At 42.6% G+C, this 16584-nt stretch overlaps 1 protein-coding gene across 2 annotated transcripts in view; it reads right to left on the reverse strand.

The window, feature by feature from the left end:
• Window positions 1-16584, reverse strand: part of NRK (Nik related kinase) — a 105318-nt gene that overhangs the window by 43045 nt on the left and 45689 nt on the right. Inside the window, exons 6-14 of one of the 2 annotated variants that reach the window (XM_068412105.1) lie at window positions 15552-15642; window positions 13321-13451; window positions 10377-10431; window positions 8097-8175; window positions 7244-7419; window positions 5401-5473; window positions 4794-4989; window positions 3766-3924; window positions 1784-1945 (exon numbers count right to left, since the gene is read on the reverse strand). In XM_068412105.1, coding sequence (XP_068268206.1) covers window positions 1784-1945; window positions 3766-3924; window positions 4794-4989; window positions 5401-5473; window positions 7244-7419; window positions 8097-8175; window positions 10377-10431; window positions 13321-13451; window positions 15552-15642 — 1122 coding nt within the window. Of the gene's footprint in view, window positions 1-1783; window positions 1946-3765; window positions 3931-4793; window positions 4990-5400; window positions 5474-7243; window positions 7420-8096; window positions 8176-10376; window positions 10432-13320; window positions 13452-15551; window positions 15643-16584 lie in introns of both variants that reach the window. The other variant, XM_068412104.1, reaches the window with a different exon arrangement.

Below are 16584 nucleotides of genomic sequence, written 5' to 3' on the forward strand. Positions count from 1 at the left end.
AATCAAAAAAAATGCAAACCTGTACCAGTAATTATGATTTTAGTGGAAGGATCTGTGACTTCCAAGAAGTTCTGAGATTAAATAAGTAATATTGTAAAATAGTTTGTCCTTAAAACTAGAGTATATTATGGTAGCCATAACAACAAGAGCCTTGTGCTATGAACCTAAAAGGCAGGCAGCACTTTATCTGCAACTAGTGATATTTTATTTCACCACTAAATTAAAAGTTAACAGTGACTGCACACTAAGCTCCATAATACATTTTATTCTGCTACAAAGGGGTCATTTACAAAACACATGCCAAAACCAGAGATGAGTATTTAAGCTGACATTTTGCAGTTCTTTTGACTTCTAACTACAATGAAGTAGAAAAGAAAGTTAAACTATACTCAACTGAATTGCATTTTCTCCCCACCCACCAAAAGCCTGGCAAAGGCAAAGCATTTCTCTTGACTTCCATGCTTACTTCTCTGTCCACACCCAATTTACTTCCCAGCTGGAACAAGATTCAGCCCTCCACCATCAAACAAATACTGATTTCAAGAGGAGTTCATTCAAATTTCAGTAATGATTTGTTTAATCAGTCAATGCAACAACGCCTTTGGAGCTAGGGCGTTTGGTTTTGACAGTTAAGTTGTACTTCAAACGGAATTATTCTCTTGTTTTCACAAACTGCTACTCCCAACAAGAAGCTTAATATCTTTTGTTTTCCTGATTTCATATTGCTGCTTAGCTGTTTGCAGACTCTATTCAGTTATTAGAATTGATCATTTCAACAACCCTAGCAGTTTCATTTAACTGTTTATCAATATAGAAAATTTCAGCTAAGGGAACTAGTTGCAGGATGAACACACAAAGAGGTGACAAAGAGGACACTTACTTAAAGACTGCAGCAAAATGTTAAGAAGCAGCGCTCTGCATTTCTCTTACATACACGTACCTGAGCTTTCCTCATGCCTTTCCTTGGGTGTTTTGGGAAGATGCTTTGCCATGAATGCAGAGACCATCACATCCGCTATTCTACTTAGACACAGCCACCCAAGGAGGCACCTGTGAGCTGCTGAGATTTTTGACCCAGACTTTGGTAACACAACAAATTGCACCAGCTGTAGAACTGGGCTCACAAGTTGGGATTACATCAAAAAGAAAAATAAGCGTGCTAGGAATGATGAGATAACATATGTGAAATGGACCCACAGCTTTTCACAATAGGGTAACAGTAAGCAGAACAAGTTGGTGGGCAGAAATACTTTCAGAGTTAGCAAAAGAGCGAAATGGATTACAACTCTTAATAAGGGCTATATGTGGCTACCCCTGATCCACCAAATCTTATCTACCTAAAATCCTGGGAGACAAAGAACAAGAAAAGGCATCACAGCCTGACACTGGGGCACAGAGATATGTGCTTGGGAGGCAAGACACCATTCTGTGTCTGGGTCAATTTTGTGAACCCTAAAATCAGGCAGACATCTATTAAACCTCAGATGATACTACCTCAATTCATTTCTCTTTGGAAGACAAGGGAATGACACCTAGTTGACCGGAAGGACCTTGTTTCCCCATTCACCAGTCAAATCCTTCTCCGTTTGTGACAGAGCAACGTTTCCTTTCCCTTATCCTCTACATTAATGGCAACCAAAGGCTGTACTGTAGCATAAGCATATAGTAAGACACAGGTCAAGCTCCAGATTTAGGTTTAAAGATCAGTCTGTTCTCTGCTTCAGCATTACCACAGCATCATAAACTGCAAAGCACCAAAATGCTACATTGGCCGAGATGGTACCTCTTTGCTTGTGCTGCTTGATGGAGGATGCACTGCTGAATTTGAACTCTTGGAAGGCTCCTTCTTCTTCTGCTTGTGGTCATGCTGGAGAGACAGAAGCTGTGTCTGATCTTTGGGGAGGGTTCGATGTACCTTCCTGTTGTGCTGTACATCTTCCACCTTCTGAAAGCACAGAGTGATGAACCTCAGAGAGAACAATGCTTTGGAGGACAAAGTTGACCACTTGAAATACTGGCTTTTCAAAGAACAAAATGAGCCCAATTCCAGCAGGGCTGACAGAAAAGCCACAACCCTGAGCAACAGGAAGCATGAAGTGACCCCAAACACAGTGTTTGGCATTTGAGACAGCACGTCAGAAAATCTTATTTTTTCTTTTTAATTTTCGTAGAACCAGAGGGTTTTAATCAAACACTCCACACTTCTGTTTGATGTCTTCATTTAGCCCACACCCAGGGCTAAACAATAAGCAGTTGTTCTCTCACCCAATGTCCCTTCCCTGACTGAGGAAGGGAATTGGGAAAAGGAGGGAGACTCGTGGGTTAAATTTAAACAGATTTAATAAAATAAAGAAACCAATATCAATGGTAATATAAAACACACACAATTATACTTAGCCCACAGAGTTGCAGCAAGTTGCTCCAGGAATAGCAATCGTTGAGAAGGAGACAGAGGGAAGAGGGGAGAGCAAAAAGATTAATAGAATCATAGAATGGTTTGAATTGGAAGGGACCTTAAAGATCATCTAGTTCCAACCCCCTGCCACAGGCAGGGACACCTTCCACTAGGCCACATTGCTCAAAGCCCCATCCAACCTGGCCTTGAACACTTCCAGGGAGGGGGCATCCACAGCTTCTCTCAGCAACCTGTGCCAGTGTCTCACCACCCTCACAGGAAACAATTTCTTCCTAATATCTAACCTAAATCTACACTCTTTCAGTTTAAACCATTACCCCTCATCCTATCACTCCAGGCTCTTGTAAAAAGTCCCTTTCCTGCTTTCTTGTAGGCCCCCCAAGTACTGGAAGGTGCTCTAAGGTCTCCCTGGAGCCTTCTCTTCTCCAGGCTGAACAGCCCCAATTCTCTCAGCCTGTCTTCACAGGAGAGGCACTCCAGCCCTCTGATCATCTTCATGGCCCTCCTCTGGACTCGTTCCAACAGCTCCATGTCTTTCCTGTACTGAGGACTCCAGAGCTGGACTCCAGATGGGGTCTCATGAGAGCAGAGTAGAAGGGCAGAATTACCTCCCTCGACCTGCTGGCCATGCTTCTTTTGATGCAGCCCAGGATACAGTTGGCCTTCTGGGCCACAAACCCCACCCCTCACCAGCAAGCTTTCCCTTTTATAGTGAACTTGACATTAATGATATAGAATACATCTGTGGGTCAGCTGCCCTGGATTTAACTGCTAATGGCCTTGATCACCATGGCTGGCCACAAACTGAAACAAAATCTAACAGAAACTTGATTCTATAAATTTTATCCCCATGACACCAGGACAATTACAAATCAGGTTGCTGCTGAGACATTAGAAAAACATTATGGCCAAGGTGCCAGTCCTGACAATGTGACTTCACAGCATTAACCTCTGCTCTGTTTTTATTTGTGAAAACGAAATGGTCCTGGTTATAACCCAAACAGAAACTGGAGACTGGAGATTTAAGCTTAGCTTGAGCTCATGCTGGAAGCTTTCAGAGTAAAGATATTTCAAATCAGACTGAAGTGACTGAAGACCATTTCAGCAGGGAGAAACAGCAGGGACAGAAGTGGAGAGGCAGTGTCATTGCTGTAGATAAGGAGGATGACTCAGGAACAGTTAACAGTTAAAGAAGGCTGAATCTGAGAACAAGAGGCAGTAAATGCATGAAGAAAGTCCCTCTCTGGTCTGTGACTCAGAGGACAGGAACACCCTCAGGGAACTGAGAAAGACACCAGCTACAGGAACAGGGAGCTGTGAATTGCTGTCAGTAAACACTCTTTTCATACCTGCTTCTTTTCCAATTTCCTCTGTCCGTCTACTATGAACCGTTCATCTTCCACAGCCCTTTTGTCTTCCTTACACCTCTCCTCTTTCCTCTGAACGGCCATAGCCTCTGGCCACCTCTGCTCACACTCCTGCTGCCTTCGCAGCTCCTGCTCTCGCCTCTGATGCTGGAAGAGAGCCAGGGAATAACACTGCTTATTTTACTTTACTTTTGTACCCACCAATTACTTACGCCAGCGTTCATTAATCACAAGGCCCATTTCCGGCTATGCAGTCACTAACAGGGGACACCCGATACGCTGCGCAGCAGAAGCAGACAGCCACAAGCTGCCACCACAGTGACTGCCAAGCTTGAAGTGAAACCTTTGCCCTTTTGGCAGCCCAGGGCAGATCTGCCATTCATTTCAGAAAGCATGTGAAATCTCTGTGATGGCCGGCAGCTAATCTAATGACAAATGTCTTCCTGTCATTTTGAGAAGGAAGGGTTTTTCCAGAGTCCCCCCGTTTTGCTGGAGCAGCACTAGGCTTCACAAATGCCAGCTCCGGAGTATTTGCACAAGGCTTGAATTTCATCAGATACTCATGAGAAGAGACACATTGGTGATTTAGCAACGCCTCCAACACCATAGTGTGTCAGACAGCTGAAAAGGCAGCAGCTATCTTGTCACATCTTAAACAGAAGCAGGGCCAGGACTCTGGATCAGACAGACTCCAAACTGGGCAACGCACGTGAGAAAGAAATCGGGATCTCTCACCCCATCTGCCTAAGCTTCCACCACCACACAAGCTCAAGCAAAATGCCCTTCCTCTTCTGCTCCAAAAGCTCAGGGCAGGTTGTCAGCAGGAAAAGGACAGAGCCCATTTAAAATCATTGTGTTCCAAAGTGACACAGTTCTCCCAAGGCTAAAGGCTACAATCCAGGTTGTGCTGACAATTTAACACAGCCTTCTTGCTTTTCAAAGCCTACTCTCTACAGGCACATTTTATATTCGTGATGAGACACAGAACAACAATACAAGCCAGTCCCTACATCCTCCAGCCTCCTCCTCTGCTCTTTCTGCTGGTCGATCCGTTTCTGCCGTTCCGTCAGCAGCTGCTTCTTGTATTTCTCCTGGTCCTTCAGCTGCTGCTGCTGGCGATGGGGGTCAGAACGGTTTTTGTTCTCCTGCTGCAGCCTCAGAAATTCACGACGGAGAGTTGACTCCCCCGGGAGATTAACTATGGAGCTGAAAGAAAGGGGAGGTTTCTACATGACTAAACATAACATTAAAGAGAGAATACAAGGTGCACTGGGAATTGCTTGTTGTCCTGTGTTAGCAAATTAAGACGTTCTGATAGATCTCCAGCACGTGGACTATGCATCCACACACTGTGCTACAAAACAGCCTGCAGCTGATTATCGGGTCCTTCATTTGAGAGTTTCCTCCCTATTGCAGGGGAACTAAGCAGCAGCTTATTACAGACACCTTATACTCAGCAGTTATATTTGATAGCTACAAAACAGTTAAAGCTACCAGAGGGGATACAGGAGACAAGGGATTCAGAGCAAGTGAAGAAAGCCATTCTGGCTGAGCAGGGCTGCCTTCAATGGGAACAGCTTGGGCAGTCATATTTTCTATTCCAGTAATAAAATGAACCTTGGTTCTCCTTCATCTTCGTTCAGCTCATCGTCCTCCTCTTCACTTCCACTGTAATCATAGTCTGTTTCTTCTGAAAAAGAGAACAATAAACAAACCCCAGTGGAGAATGCTGTTATTCAAGATATGATCTTGAACTCAAGCACTCAACCTGAACTACATGTAACTCAGCAGGAACTTAAGAGCCACAGGTTGCACTGGGAGGCTGAGGGGAGGTAAGATATCTACGTACATCATGCAAAATCTAGTTCAGATAACGTTTCAGGGCACCCCTTTACACAGTCCCACCTTTTCCCTTGACTGAGTGTATTGGTTTTGCAAAACTAACCTATTTCCATAATCTGAAATAAATTAGGTTAAACCCACAGAGAAATCCAACCCCCATAACACCACCAGCAGAGGGGTTCTTCAGAAAGAAATTTACCTAGGACATAGAAGACTTGTACCGCCCCTCTCTGCTACTGTATACCTGTTGCATGGCTAAGCTGAGGCCTTCAGTAAATCCAGGTTTCCTTTTGTATTACAATGAGTAATTAAAAAAAGAAACAGGGATAATAAATCAATGCTAGTTTTAGCACAGTGGTTCAGAAGAAGCTGACCCACACTTTTAAAGTTCTCTTCAAGACTAATATGAAGGCAGCTTTTAAGGGATAATTTCAAACTGGTCCTACTCTGCATTGCTGACTATACGGCATGCTAAAGTGGGACTTAATTTTTTTTTTTTAAGTCACCATTTTGAAGTGTATAGTCTGGCAATTTCACACTGTTCTCCCTTTCAGGGGAGCTTTGATTAAAAATAGCACTTTTCAGGTCAAAATATATCTATCAAGAAGTCACTGTTATCCTTGCATTTTTTCCCCCCTCAAGGGCATTTGTGAGAAACTCAACTTGCTCCATTTGAATGTGCTTTGAGATTCATAGCTGAAAGAGGTGGTGGAATTTGCAACTACTGTTGGAGTCAGGAAATCTACACTGCAACAGCTATTTCAATTTAGGCACAAATATCCCTGTTGTCGAATCAATACTTGGAGTTTATAAGTCACTTTCCAACTCTATAGTGCTTTCAGAGTTTGCCCTCATAGTCTCTGATCTTCACAGTGCCCCTGCCAGTATAAAATATATGGAAGAGGGGAGAGACAGCAGGGAAAATCGGTGGTCAACAGCCTACAGTGCTCTCTCCACTTTGCACAGCCATAGTTTGCTGTGCACAGCCATTTACACGAGTATCATCCCCACTCCAGCACTGCTTCTTCCAGGTTTTGCTCTGAAGAGTCAGGCTAGCATTTGGAACCAACTCAGATTCTCTCTTTTTCTTCACCCACCCCGTGAAGTAGATGATTCATTATACCCACTTGTGTTTTGCTGGAGCTTGGAGGCCTTCTCGAGGTCTCTTTTGTGCTATCCACTGCAAAACGCTTAAAGACCACTTCTGTCCCCAAAGAACTCACAAGCTAAAATTATATGGAAATGCAACAGGTAAATTAAGTGGATCGGGGACAGACAGATGAACTAAGAGACTAGGAAACGCTCATTGAGTACTACTGAGATAACTCAAGAAAGCAGGGACCTAGACTTTACTTGGACTCCTCGCTCACGTTAGCATTAGGGTTGCTCTCAGTGAATCAGGGTCAGTCAGGCTCCAAAGACTTCAGCACTTAAACACCATTAAGGACCTGGGCTTTGGCAAAGAGATCTTCAAAATGGCCCTACCACTATCAAGGACAGCACTTACTCACAGTTTCCCTCGTTCTAGTATTTCAGTTGCATCTGCCTTATACTCTGTGCCAAAATTGGAGAGGACCCGCTCTCTGCAGTGCCTTTTATTTTGTTTTTGCCACGTTACCCTTTTCTCCTTTCTTCTTCCTGGTCCTGTCCAGGTGGTCTTTCAGCATGATGCGAACTTGCCGTTCATTCTGCATGTCTCGGATGAAAGAATGCTTAAGCAAGGTTTCAGTGGATGGACGATGCAGGTAATTTTTTACAAGGCAGCTTTCAACAAAGTTTAGGAATTTCTTTGACCTGAAAAAGATAGAAAAGTGAAGGAAGACAGTAATTCTTTTCACCTTGTGTGCCAGTCACTGCCCCTGAGTGATGGAAAACACTAACTTCACAAGGTTTCCTTTTGCACTGGAACTGTGTGAGACAACTTGAGTTTTGCTACCAGTGTGCCTCCTGAGACCAGCACAGTGCTGAGGGTGAATGACGGGGAACTCCACCCCAACCGCCCTCTTACTGGAGCTAACCTGAATTTACACACGGATTAACAAAACCACAATTTGGCTGATGCAGCTCTTTCAAAAATGCCCTTACCCTTTTGATACGGTGATGATTTTCTTTATACACTTCATTTAGAAGACAAACTAATTCTCCGTAGGCCACAGTGACTGCCATTAGCCCTACAATGTCCATGAGGTCTTCTGACAAAGCACTGATCCCAAGCAGCCCATCTAAGCCTTGCCTACGCTGCAATTCCAGCCACCCACGCCAAACTTTAGCAACCACAATGACTGCCGCAGTTTAGGCAGCGTTCAAAACTACACCTGCACCTGTGACTTAACCCAGCACTAGAAACAGCTTAGGAAAGACCTCATAGATCACTGAGGATTTAAACAGATCATTGTCTCTGGACAAGAGAGCTCAAAATCCTCCTAATCCTTCCAATGCAGTAAAAATACAGTTTTTACACAGCTCTTTACCATTTTCTGGATTTCAACTTTGGGGGCGGGTTCCGTGGGATGAGGAAGAGCGCTCTCATGGGGTGCATGTCACACAGGGCTGCAAAGGAAACCACAAGCTATTCAAGGGTGCATATCCCCCCCCCGTGTCCCTCCCACAGCCTGACCACACTGACCCAGCCGAGCCAGGAGCCTGGCTCTCCTGACAGAGAGGAGCGGTCCTCCACAAACACTCCCACTTCCAACAGCACAGCATCCGCCGCAGAACTGCACCGTTAGTCAACAAAGTTCACACTACAGCCAAGAAATAAAGTCTCTGAATACACGGAAATCTTTCATGACAATGTGCTGTTATTGCAGCTAAAAGAGATTTGGAAGAAACACTGCATGGGAGGAACAAGTACAACTTTCTTCATATTTTTTATATATGAGGCTTCAGAAGGATATAAAAAACGCTCACCTTTCTAATACACCAAAGGGTGTTTTTGCATAAATAGAATTTAAAGTTGGGATTAAAATACTTGTCTAGTTTATTATGTCTGGCTTATGGTGCAGATAAATGATAAGCTAAATTTTACCCAAACTCTTAGCTAGATCGTTCACTGCATAAGAGAAAATGCAGGATGAAGAAAAACTGATGTGAAGCGGAAAGCTCATAAACTTCATCACTGGCACAGCGAGTAGTGACTAAGCACACATCTCATCTATTCTGTTTCGGGAGCGTGAGCACCATTATTAGACAATCTGCAACAGATTCTACTCATGCATTCAGACGCTGGTTTCTCTCCAGCCCAATGTATTTTTAGTGTTACTGTTGTGGAAAGTTGAAGCTACAGAGAACTTTACAGAAAGTAAATACCGTCACATCTCATCTATCCCAGGCATTCTGTATGGAATTATGAGTGTGCTCCATCTGTCACGGAGAAATACCGAGGGTCAGAGGTCTTCCTCTGACAGAGCTACTGAATGACAACTGGTAGGAACTACATGGGGGCTGATTTCTTATGATATACAGGTGTTCAGCAGTGATTCTCTTAACAGGAATGGACTTGCAGCATTACAGAACTAGTAAAAGAGAGAAGACTGTGGTCCGGTAAAGCCTTCACTGCCTTCTATTAATTTCTCTGCCTGCATCCACCTGCCGTCGTTTCTCACATCTGGGTTCTGTTTTTGACTTCTTCCTTTGTATTTTCAATGGCACATGATACAGTGGGGATGGGGGGCAGAAGAAGTCTGGTTTCTAGCTATGGGTCCCAGACACTGTGGTACTACAGTAAACAAAACACAATGCAACAGAATATAATCCATAGCATCTCCCTGCCAAAACTAGTGAAAACATCAAATACAAGCGGCATGAGGAGTTAACATGCAAAGCTACAAAGTCCCTCTCAAAGAAAACTCCCCATGGACTCACATCTCAGGACTAAGCTTCATCTAGGCTGAAGTACAGCGTCTGAAAGCACTCCTGAACTCCAGCTGGCTCCTGAGCGCTGCTAAAAACCGAGTCTGACGGGAGAACAGCCAAGTGTGTTTTTTAAAAACACAGCCTACGTGCTCTCAAGCTCAGGACCGAGTATTATTTATTTTATCTCCTGCGCTCTCCACAGTGATGGGATACCCCATCACATCACATCTGCTTTGCGGGTGCTGGGGCAAAGCAACTGGCCCTCTGCAGAAACAAAAATGCACGAGGTGTCTGCAACCACGCTGCACCGCTGGTCTCTGCCCGACGGCTGTGAGAGGCTAACCAGAGGAGCAAGGGGGGCAGCGGCAGGCGAGGGCAGGCTGTGAAACTATGGCAATCTGCTCTCAGGTTGAGACTGTGGCCATGGACCAAAGCCATTACATGAGCAAATACAGTATGCATCCCCAAACCTGTGAGAATCAAGTCAGTCCCAGAGTAAAAATATAACCTTTAGGCCTAGCTTCTCCCACTGCCATATATCTTTTTTAGTGACCTAAACCCACAGCCACTCTTGCCAATTTTTTCTGCTAACATGTGAATCACTTCTGCTTAGCTGTACCCACAGGCAGTGATCAAAGTAATGCTAACAAGAGCTCTAAGAAAAAAATTTTTGCTTCCCTAGGAAATGAAGGCAAGGAATCAAAATATAGACTTAAAGGGTCTAAAAGGAAGGGGAAAGCCAAGAAGCCCAAATGAGAAAAAGTCATAGATTATTTTTAAAGATACAGCCAGAACCAGAATTCTGTACATCTGTGCATTAGCCAAGCATGAGTTATTTTAACACAGAACACGCTGACAATACACAGACACCCCCACCTTTATACCAAATCACTTACGAGGAGCTCCTTCGGCCATTTCAATAGCAGTGATTCCCAGAGACCATAGGTCACTCTGCAGGAAAAAAAGACATTGCACATTGCAACTTGCAGCATTCAAGCTTTTTTTTGGTTTGTTTTCTTTTGGGGTTTTGTTTTTTGTTGTTTTTACAGTTTCCCTAGATTTCTCCTGGATTGGGTGGTTGTAGTTGGAGTGACATACATTCTGCTCCCTCCCATTCCCTACTGAGCTTTTAGGAAAAGTGCTAATAGCCAGAAGCTTCCCATTTCCCATGCAACTCCGAATAGCTGAGTCATCATTTAAGCAGCCAGCCCCAAAATACAGACCTTCTGCATTCAAAAAACAAGAGCCAGAATATAGCAGGCACCGTTTAAATATGTCTTAAATCTTTTAAACTGTTCTCATGAGGCAGTGAGACACAGCAGTGCCTCGCTCCCCTGCTCCTGCCCAAAAAAATTCTTGGTCTTAATGCTTACTTCAGAGCAGTCATTGCTGAGTTTCTACACTGATGGAACAGAAATTATAGTCAGGCCTTGGGGTCTGACTTTTTCTATCTACAAATTCTCCAGTCACAGGATTTTGGGCACATGAAAGGAGAGCACAATCACGCAGTCAGATTTACGCTGTAGCATATGTTCAGCTCAGTTAATGTGGAGTGGAGTTCCCTTTATCAGCTTATCTGGATGCTAAGGGCCAGGTTTTGACCAAGGAAGGTAAATCAGAAACACCACCAGTAACTGTAAAAACTTCACAGGTTTCCACTTGATTAATCATGTGCATTATTTTACTATTTTTTTGTGTCTAAATGTAGCCAAATGAGAGGCACGTGACCAAACCAACTTGCAGGGCTTCTCTAGAACTATCTTTTAAGAAGGGAGAGACAGAAGACAAACCTTCAAAGATTAGAAGCAATATACCATTACATGAATAGCAGCTCATACCCAGCCTGGCACTCTAACTAAATTTGACTTTATCAACAGAGCCTTCTCAGTCCAGCTGCTCTGAACCGCTTTACGCAAGCTGTAAACCAGTTTGCATCATAGTTTGTTGAAGGATTTAACAATAAAACTGGTGGGAAGTTGATAGAGTCAGGATCCTGACTTGTTATTAAGTAAATGACTGAAAATCAGAAAAGTCTTCTAGGGGTAGTAATGCAGGTTTTGGGGACAATAGAAGAAACAACCAGGCTACAAAGAATTTTGGTTTGGAGTTTCAAAGCACAAGAGGCAGACAGGTGAAAGGGAGAATGGCAGCAGTGTTTGTAAAGGTCAATGTGTATATAAACATATTTATGTGTATATATTTTTACTCATTTGTTATAATTTCTTTTTTTTTTTTTTTTTTTTTTTTAATTGATCAGAGCTGGAACACCAAGGAGTTACAGAGTGGCTTCCTGCTACTTTGCTTATCACATCAGCTATAAATCTCTGTAGAAAAGACTGGTCCCAAGCCACCTTCTGAGTCATAGCACCGTCTGCATAAGTGCTTCCAAAACCCTCCGCTGATCAGTTTACAACTACCATCTGCAGAACCTATTTGGAAGCAGACATAAGTGCACACAGATGCACTGTGATTACTACTGAAGGCAAAGAAACCTCAAGAATTAGAGGTGCATGTTCCTAATGCCTATATCTTCTGAACAGTATACATTCTGAGAGGTAAGATCAATTAGGGAAAGGGAATGAAGACAAGAGATTAATTTATTGAGGTTTCAGTAGAAGATTTACATGGTATGAAAAATAAAATAAAATCCAAGAACATTCTTTGGTCATGACTGACACTCGCGCAACGTGACCTCACCCTGCCAGTGCAGCACAGAAGGTCTCAACAAGGGAGAATCACAGCCTCTCAATCAGTACAAAATGGAAGTAATAAGTTCTTCTAATAAAGATTTCTGAAGCCACAGTTAGAATGAGAGGTGCAAAGTGGCAACCAAGAGAGCACCTGAACCAAGAGCATGACCAGAGGGTCACTCAGAAGACAGCTGCTCAGAAAGCCATCCCTGGAAAACATCCTGCATGATAAGTGCAGACAGACAAATGACAACACTGCTGGAAATAGGCCAGAGGACAAAGAATAAGCTTTGTAAGTCTCTTTGGAACAGCATCAGCATATTGTAAGAGTTAGGAGGAGAACCAGAAAAAGTGCTTGATAGCTGTTCTTGGGTCCCCAGTACAAGGAAGTCATGGACAAACTGGAGTTAGTGCAGTGAAAGGCCACAGAGATGTTTAAGGGATTGGAGCTGGGAGGCTCTAGGCTGAGAGAGATGGAACTGTTGAGCCTGGAGAAAGGAAGGCTTGGGCGGGTCCCATACATGCGTACAGATTCCTGATGGGAGGGGAGTAAAGAAGACCAAGCCAGACTTCTGAGTGGTGCCCAGTGACAGGACAAGAGGCAATGGGCACAAACTGAAATACAAGCAATTCTGTGCCTTCTCACCTCAGCCACCTGCAAATGACCAGAAATTATTCTGGGATGGGAAACCTCTTGCAGTCACGTGCTCATAAATGACTGAAGTGATACTAATTATTGCCAGTTAACTCAGGATTACACAGCTGAGTACAGAGTAAAACAGCTCTATCACAGAGGAGGGCAGTAACTTGTCATATTAGTATTACACTACTTCAAGTATTCCTTCCAAATTTACCTCTTCCTTTCTTTTCTATCCTGACCTGCAACCTCCATGTATCAGTATTTCTTTTTGCACAGAAGTTCATGAAAGTGTATTTCATGTATTAACAATTCACAAAAAAATATTCCTAATGAAACTCCACTCTTAAAAAAAGCCACCACCCACATGTTACAAATACTTCTATTTGTACAGTTATAACACTATTGCGGTTTGAAAAGAGGGAAGTTTGAACTTTTCAAATGCAGTACTTGAGCAGGATTTCAGCCATAACCTGCATGTTTTGCTACCTTATGCAGAGTTGTAACACTTACTCTGTAATCATACGTAGAGTCTGGGTTCTCCTCGCAAGCAATGACCTCAGGCGCCATCCAATACGGTGTGCCAATAAATGTGTTTCTTCTCCCAATAGTCCTATCCAGTTGAGCGCTTACACCAAAATCCACTGAAAATCCAAGCAGAGGTAAATAAATGAACGAAGAGTTGTATCCACATGGCAAAGTGTTTGCCTGGTAACTTTCATACTGTTTAGAATACCAAATCTTTGGGCTACAATGCATATCAAATCTGAGTTCCTCCAGTTCATCTTGTCCAATAGTTGAAAATTAACTGCCTTTTGTTTTTGAGTTTTGACAGAAGGATCAAATAAACAGCATCCTAATTCTGCCAGCCAGGTTACAGCAGACAAGAACTGCTCTAGAAAGATATTAGAGAATAATTTATGCCCAATCTAAACGCTACATTGAGTAGGACTTGAGATTTTTAATTAGTATCTGAAAGGAAAAAAGAGTATCTACAGACAAGGCAAATTTGGATGTGTCTAATATGGCCATTTGTGAAAGCTGGAAAGAACTATCACATAACTTCATTTTGAGGTGTTGGGAATAACTCCTTCCCTACATTCATTAGAACAAGCTGGAGAGTACACTAGTTTATTCTGATCTTAGACTCATTATAATGAGAGAATCCTGTGGTGCTCTTTGTGCTGAAAAGGGTGTTAATTTCATCAGGATTGTACAGCAAAATGGTTTTGTTCAGATATGAAGAAGGGCCCATACAACCAATAATTATGTGATTGTATTTTTCTTTGAACACACCTCTAAGATACACTATTTGGATCCACTGCGCGTAGCACCTGAGTGCCATTCAGAGAGAAGACAAAATAACAGGGAAAAGAAAGGACTGAAAGGAGAACAGCCCTATGGTTACCATCAAGGAGCAGATTTTCTCACTTAAGTTACCTCATTGCAGATCATCTGCAAACCACAATCATTTTGTACTACTATACTTTAACGTGCCTGTTTAGCAAACCTTCTCCAACAATAAGTTGGGCCTGACCTTTGGGATCATCACATGCTCTGTGCTTCTGATGGGAAGTGTGCACACTTACACTGAAGTGGAATGGAACTGGAGCGAGGACCTCTTGGGTTTCCAGCTTCTTTAAGACATATGAGCTAAATCTCTCTGGAAACATCTTTTTCTTTCTTTTTTTTTTAATTGTTGTACTTAATAAATCTGTTTCATCTTTACCCAGAGTCAGAAAAGTTTAACTTTCTTGTCAACCATGTGAAGAATGGCAGGACTAGTAACTATACAAGACCATAAACATACACAAAATCCCCCATCTTGCCAGTTTTAAGAGGGAACAGTAGAAAACTAGTACCTATCTTTTAGAGACTACAAGCAAAATCTTGCCTTCATTTAATACAACAACAAAACTCCCTTTGACTTCAGTGAATCCAGGATTTCGCCATAAGGTTAAACCATAATGAGATTTAAAGTACTTATTTTTACTTGCTCCAGCCAAACATCCTACCCCACATCCACAGGCCATGTTTATTATTTTTGTTCTCCAGCTCTGCAGTGATTCTTTCAATTAAAGAGTGAGGGAGTGTAAAGATCATCCCAAATAAGAGAACTGCTCTCCTTGAGACTGTTCATTTAAATCACTGCCATGCATTCTCTGTGATGTCTTCCCAAAACATGAAAGACATCCCCGCCTCAAGAGAGATATGTACTTGAGGGTAGTCATAGGAAGTCAGAAGTTGTCAACACTGACATGTCACAGCTAGAAAAGGAAATAAGTAAACTCTCTGACATTTTTGAGAGATGACTTAGTAAGAACTACTCTCAGTGGTAGCCCTTACACATGAGTAATTTCACCTATTGTTAGATTTATGAAAATCTCTAAGACCACTTCCCTTAGAGAAATGGATTAGCACAGCTTATTCCCCCAACTTTTTTATTTTGGAAGTCTTTGCATGCCGGGATCTGCTGTGAAGGCCTGATGGTGCTGTGACCTACTAGACAGGTTCTGTGTTTGACTTCCCAGAAGTAGCTGTATTCCCCACAGGCTGTGAGTGACAACCTTGCAAAACATGTCACATTTTCAGCTCTTTCTACATGACAGACACCTTATAAACACAAGCATTAATGCTACTTGACATATTTGTTGCTCTTAGGTTACTGAAGGTTCTTTCCAAGACAAGATGGAAATCTTAAATTTTTACAGAGAGGTTTCTAGCACACATTTAAGGAAACTTACCCAGTTTTACTTCTGCATTTTCTGTCAGAAGAACATTCTGTCCTTTAATATCTCGATGGATGACATGGTGAGCATGAAGATGTGCCAAGCCCTAAAAGAAAACCAGGCTTTCCATATTCTTTCTTCCTATCATTATCACGAGCGTGGCATTGTTGCCTTTTTACACTTTTACCCTTCTCAGACTTTATTCACAGGGAAAGTACTTTAGACGTTATTAGCAACACGAAGACCCCAGTTTCGGGAGGAGAGAGGACAGCAACAACAAGTTTGATTGTCTTCTTTACCCATAGGCCTGACAGTATTTGAGCACCTCTGAAGTCAAGTGCGAAGAGAACAAGATAGCAATATTTTAAACTTCTGTCCCAGAATCAAGGGATGCCTCCTTATACTATGTGTTAAAAGCAAACACAAGAGGGAAAGAGCAATGCCGAATGCTCCGTATGAGGACCAGAGACAGCAGCTGGCTGGCCACAGTGGCTTAAATTCTGCATTCAGCAAAACCGTGTTCAACGGTAAATGGACCACAGAAAGTTCAAAATACCATGTCAGACCTCTTTTTGAATGCAGTAAATACTGTTTTCATTCAGCTAATATTTGCAATATTCTGTCTCCTCCTTTGTTCCAATATTGTCCACAGTTACACTAGCACAGATATAAAGGAATACACTGAAAAAATACATTATAGTAAGCCAGGGGATGCTTCACTCAAAACGCTTAGCCTCTGCAATATTAATGACTTCAAATAGAGCTTCCACCCAGCTTCTAAATTTTCCAGAAAGAAACACTGTCAATGATGTGCAACTGGGCCATTCTGTTTTGAAACAAGCATGACTAAATCCAATCTCTTGTTTTACACCAGCATGCTGTTATGGTTTTCAGTTGCGTGAGCGTAAACCAAATGTTTTAACATCAGTTGCTTTAATAGAGCTATTACAGCCACACAAATGAAGAGCAACCTGACCAGACCATTACAATTTTTTTTTTTTCAGAAGAGCTCTCCCCACACTCTCCAGCCATATTTATTACAATCTGC

This window comes from Nyctibius grandis, chromosome 13 (assembly GCF_013368605.1).
Source record: "Nyctibius grandis isolate bNycGra1 chromosome 13, bNycGra1.pri, whole genome shotgun sequence".
In the NCBI taxonomy this organism is placed as follows: domain Eukaryota; kingdom Metazoa; phylum Chordata; class Aves; order Nyctibiiformes; family Nyctibiidae; genus Nyctibius; species Nyctibius grandis.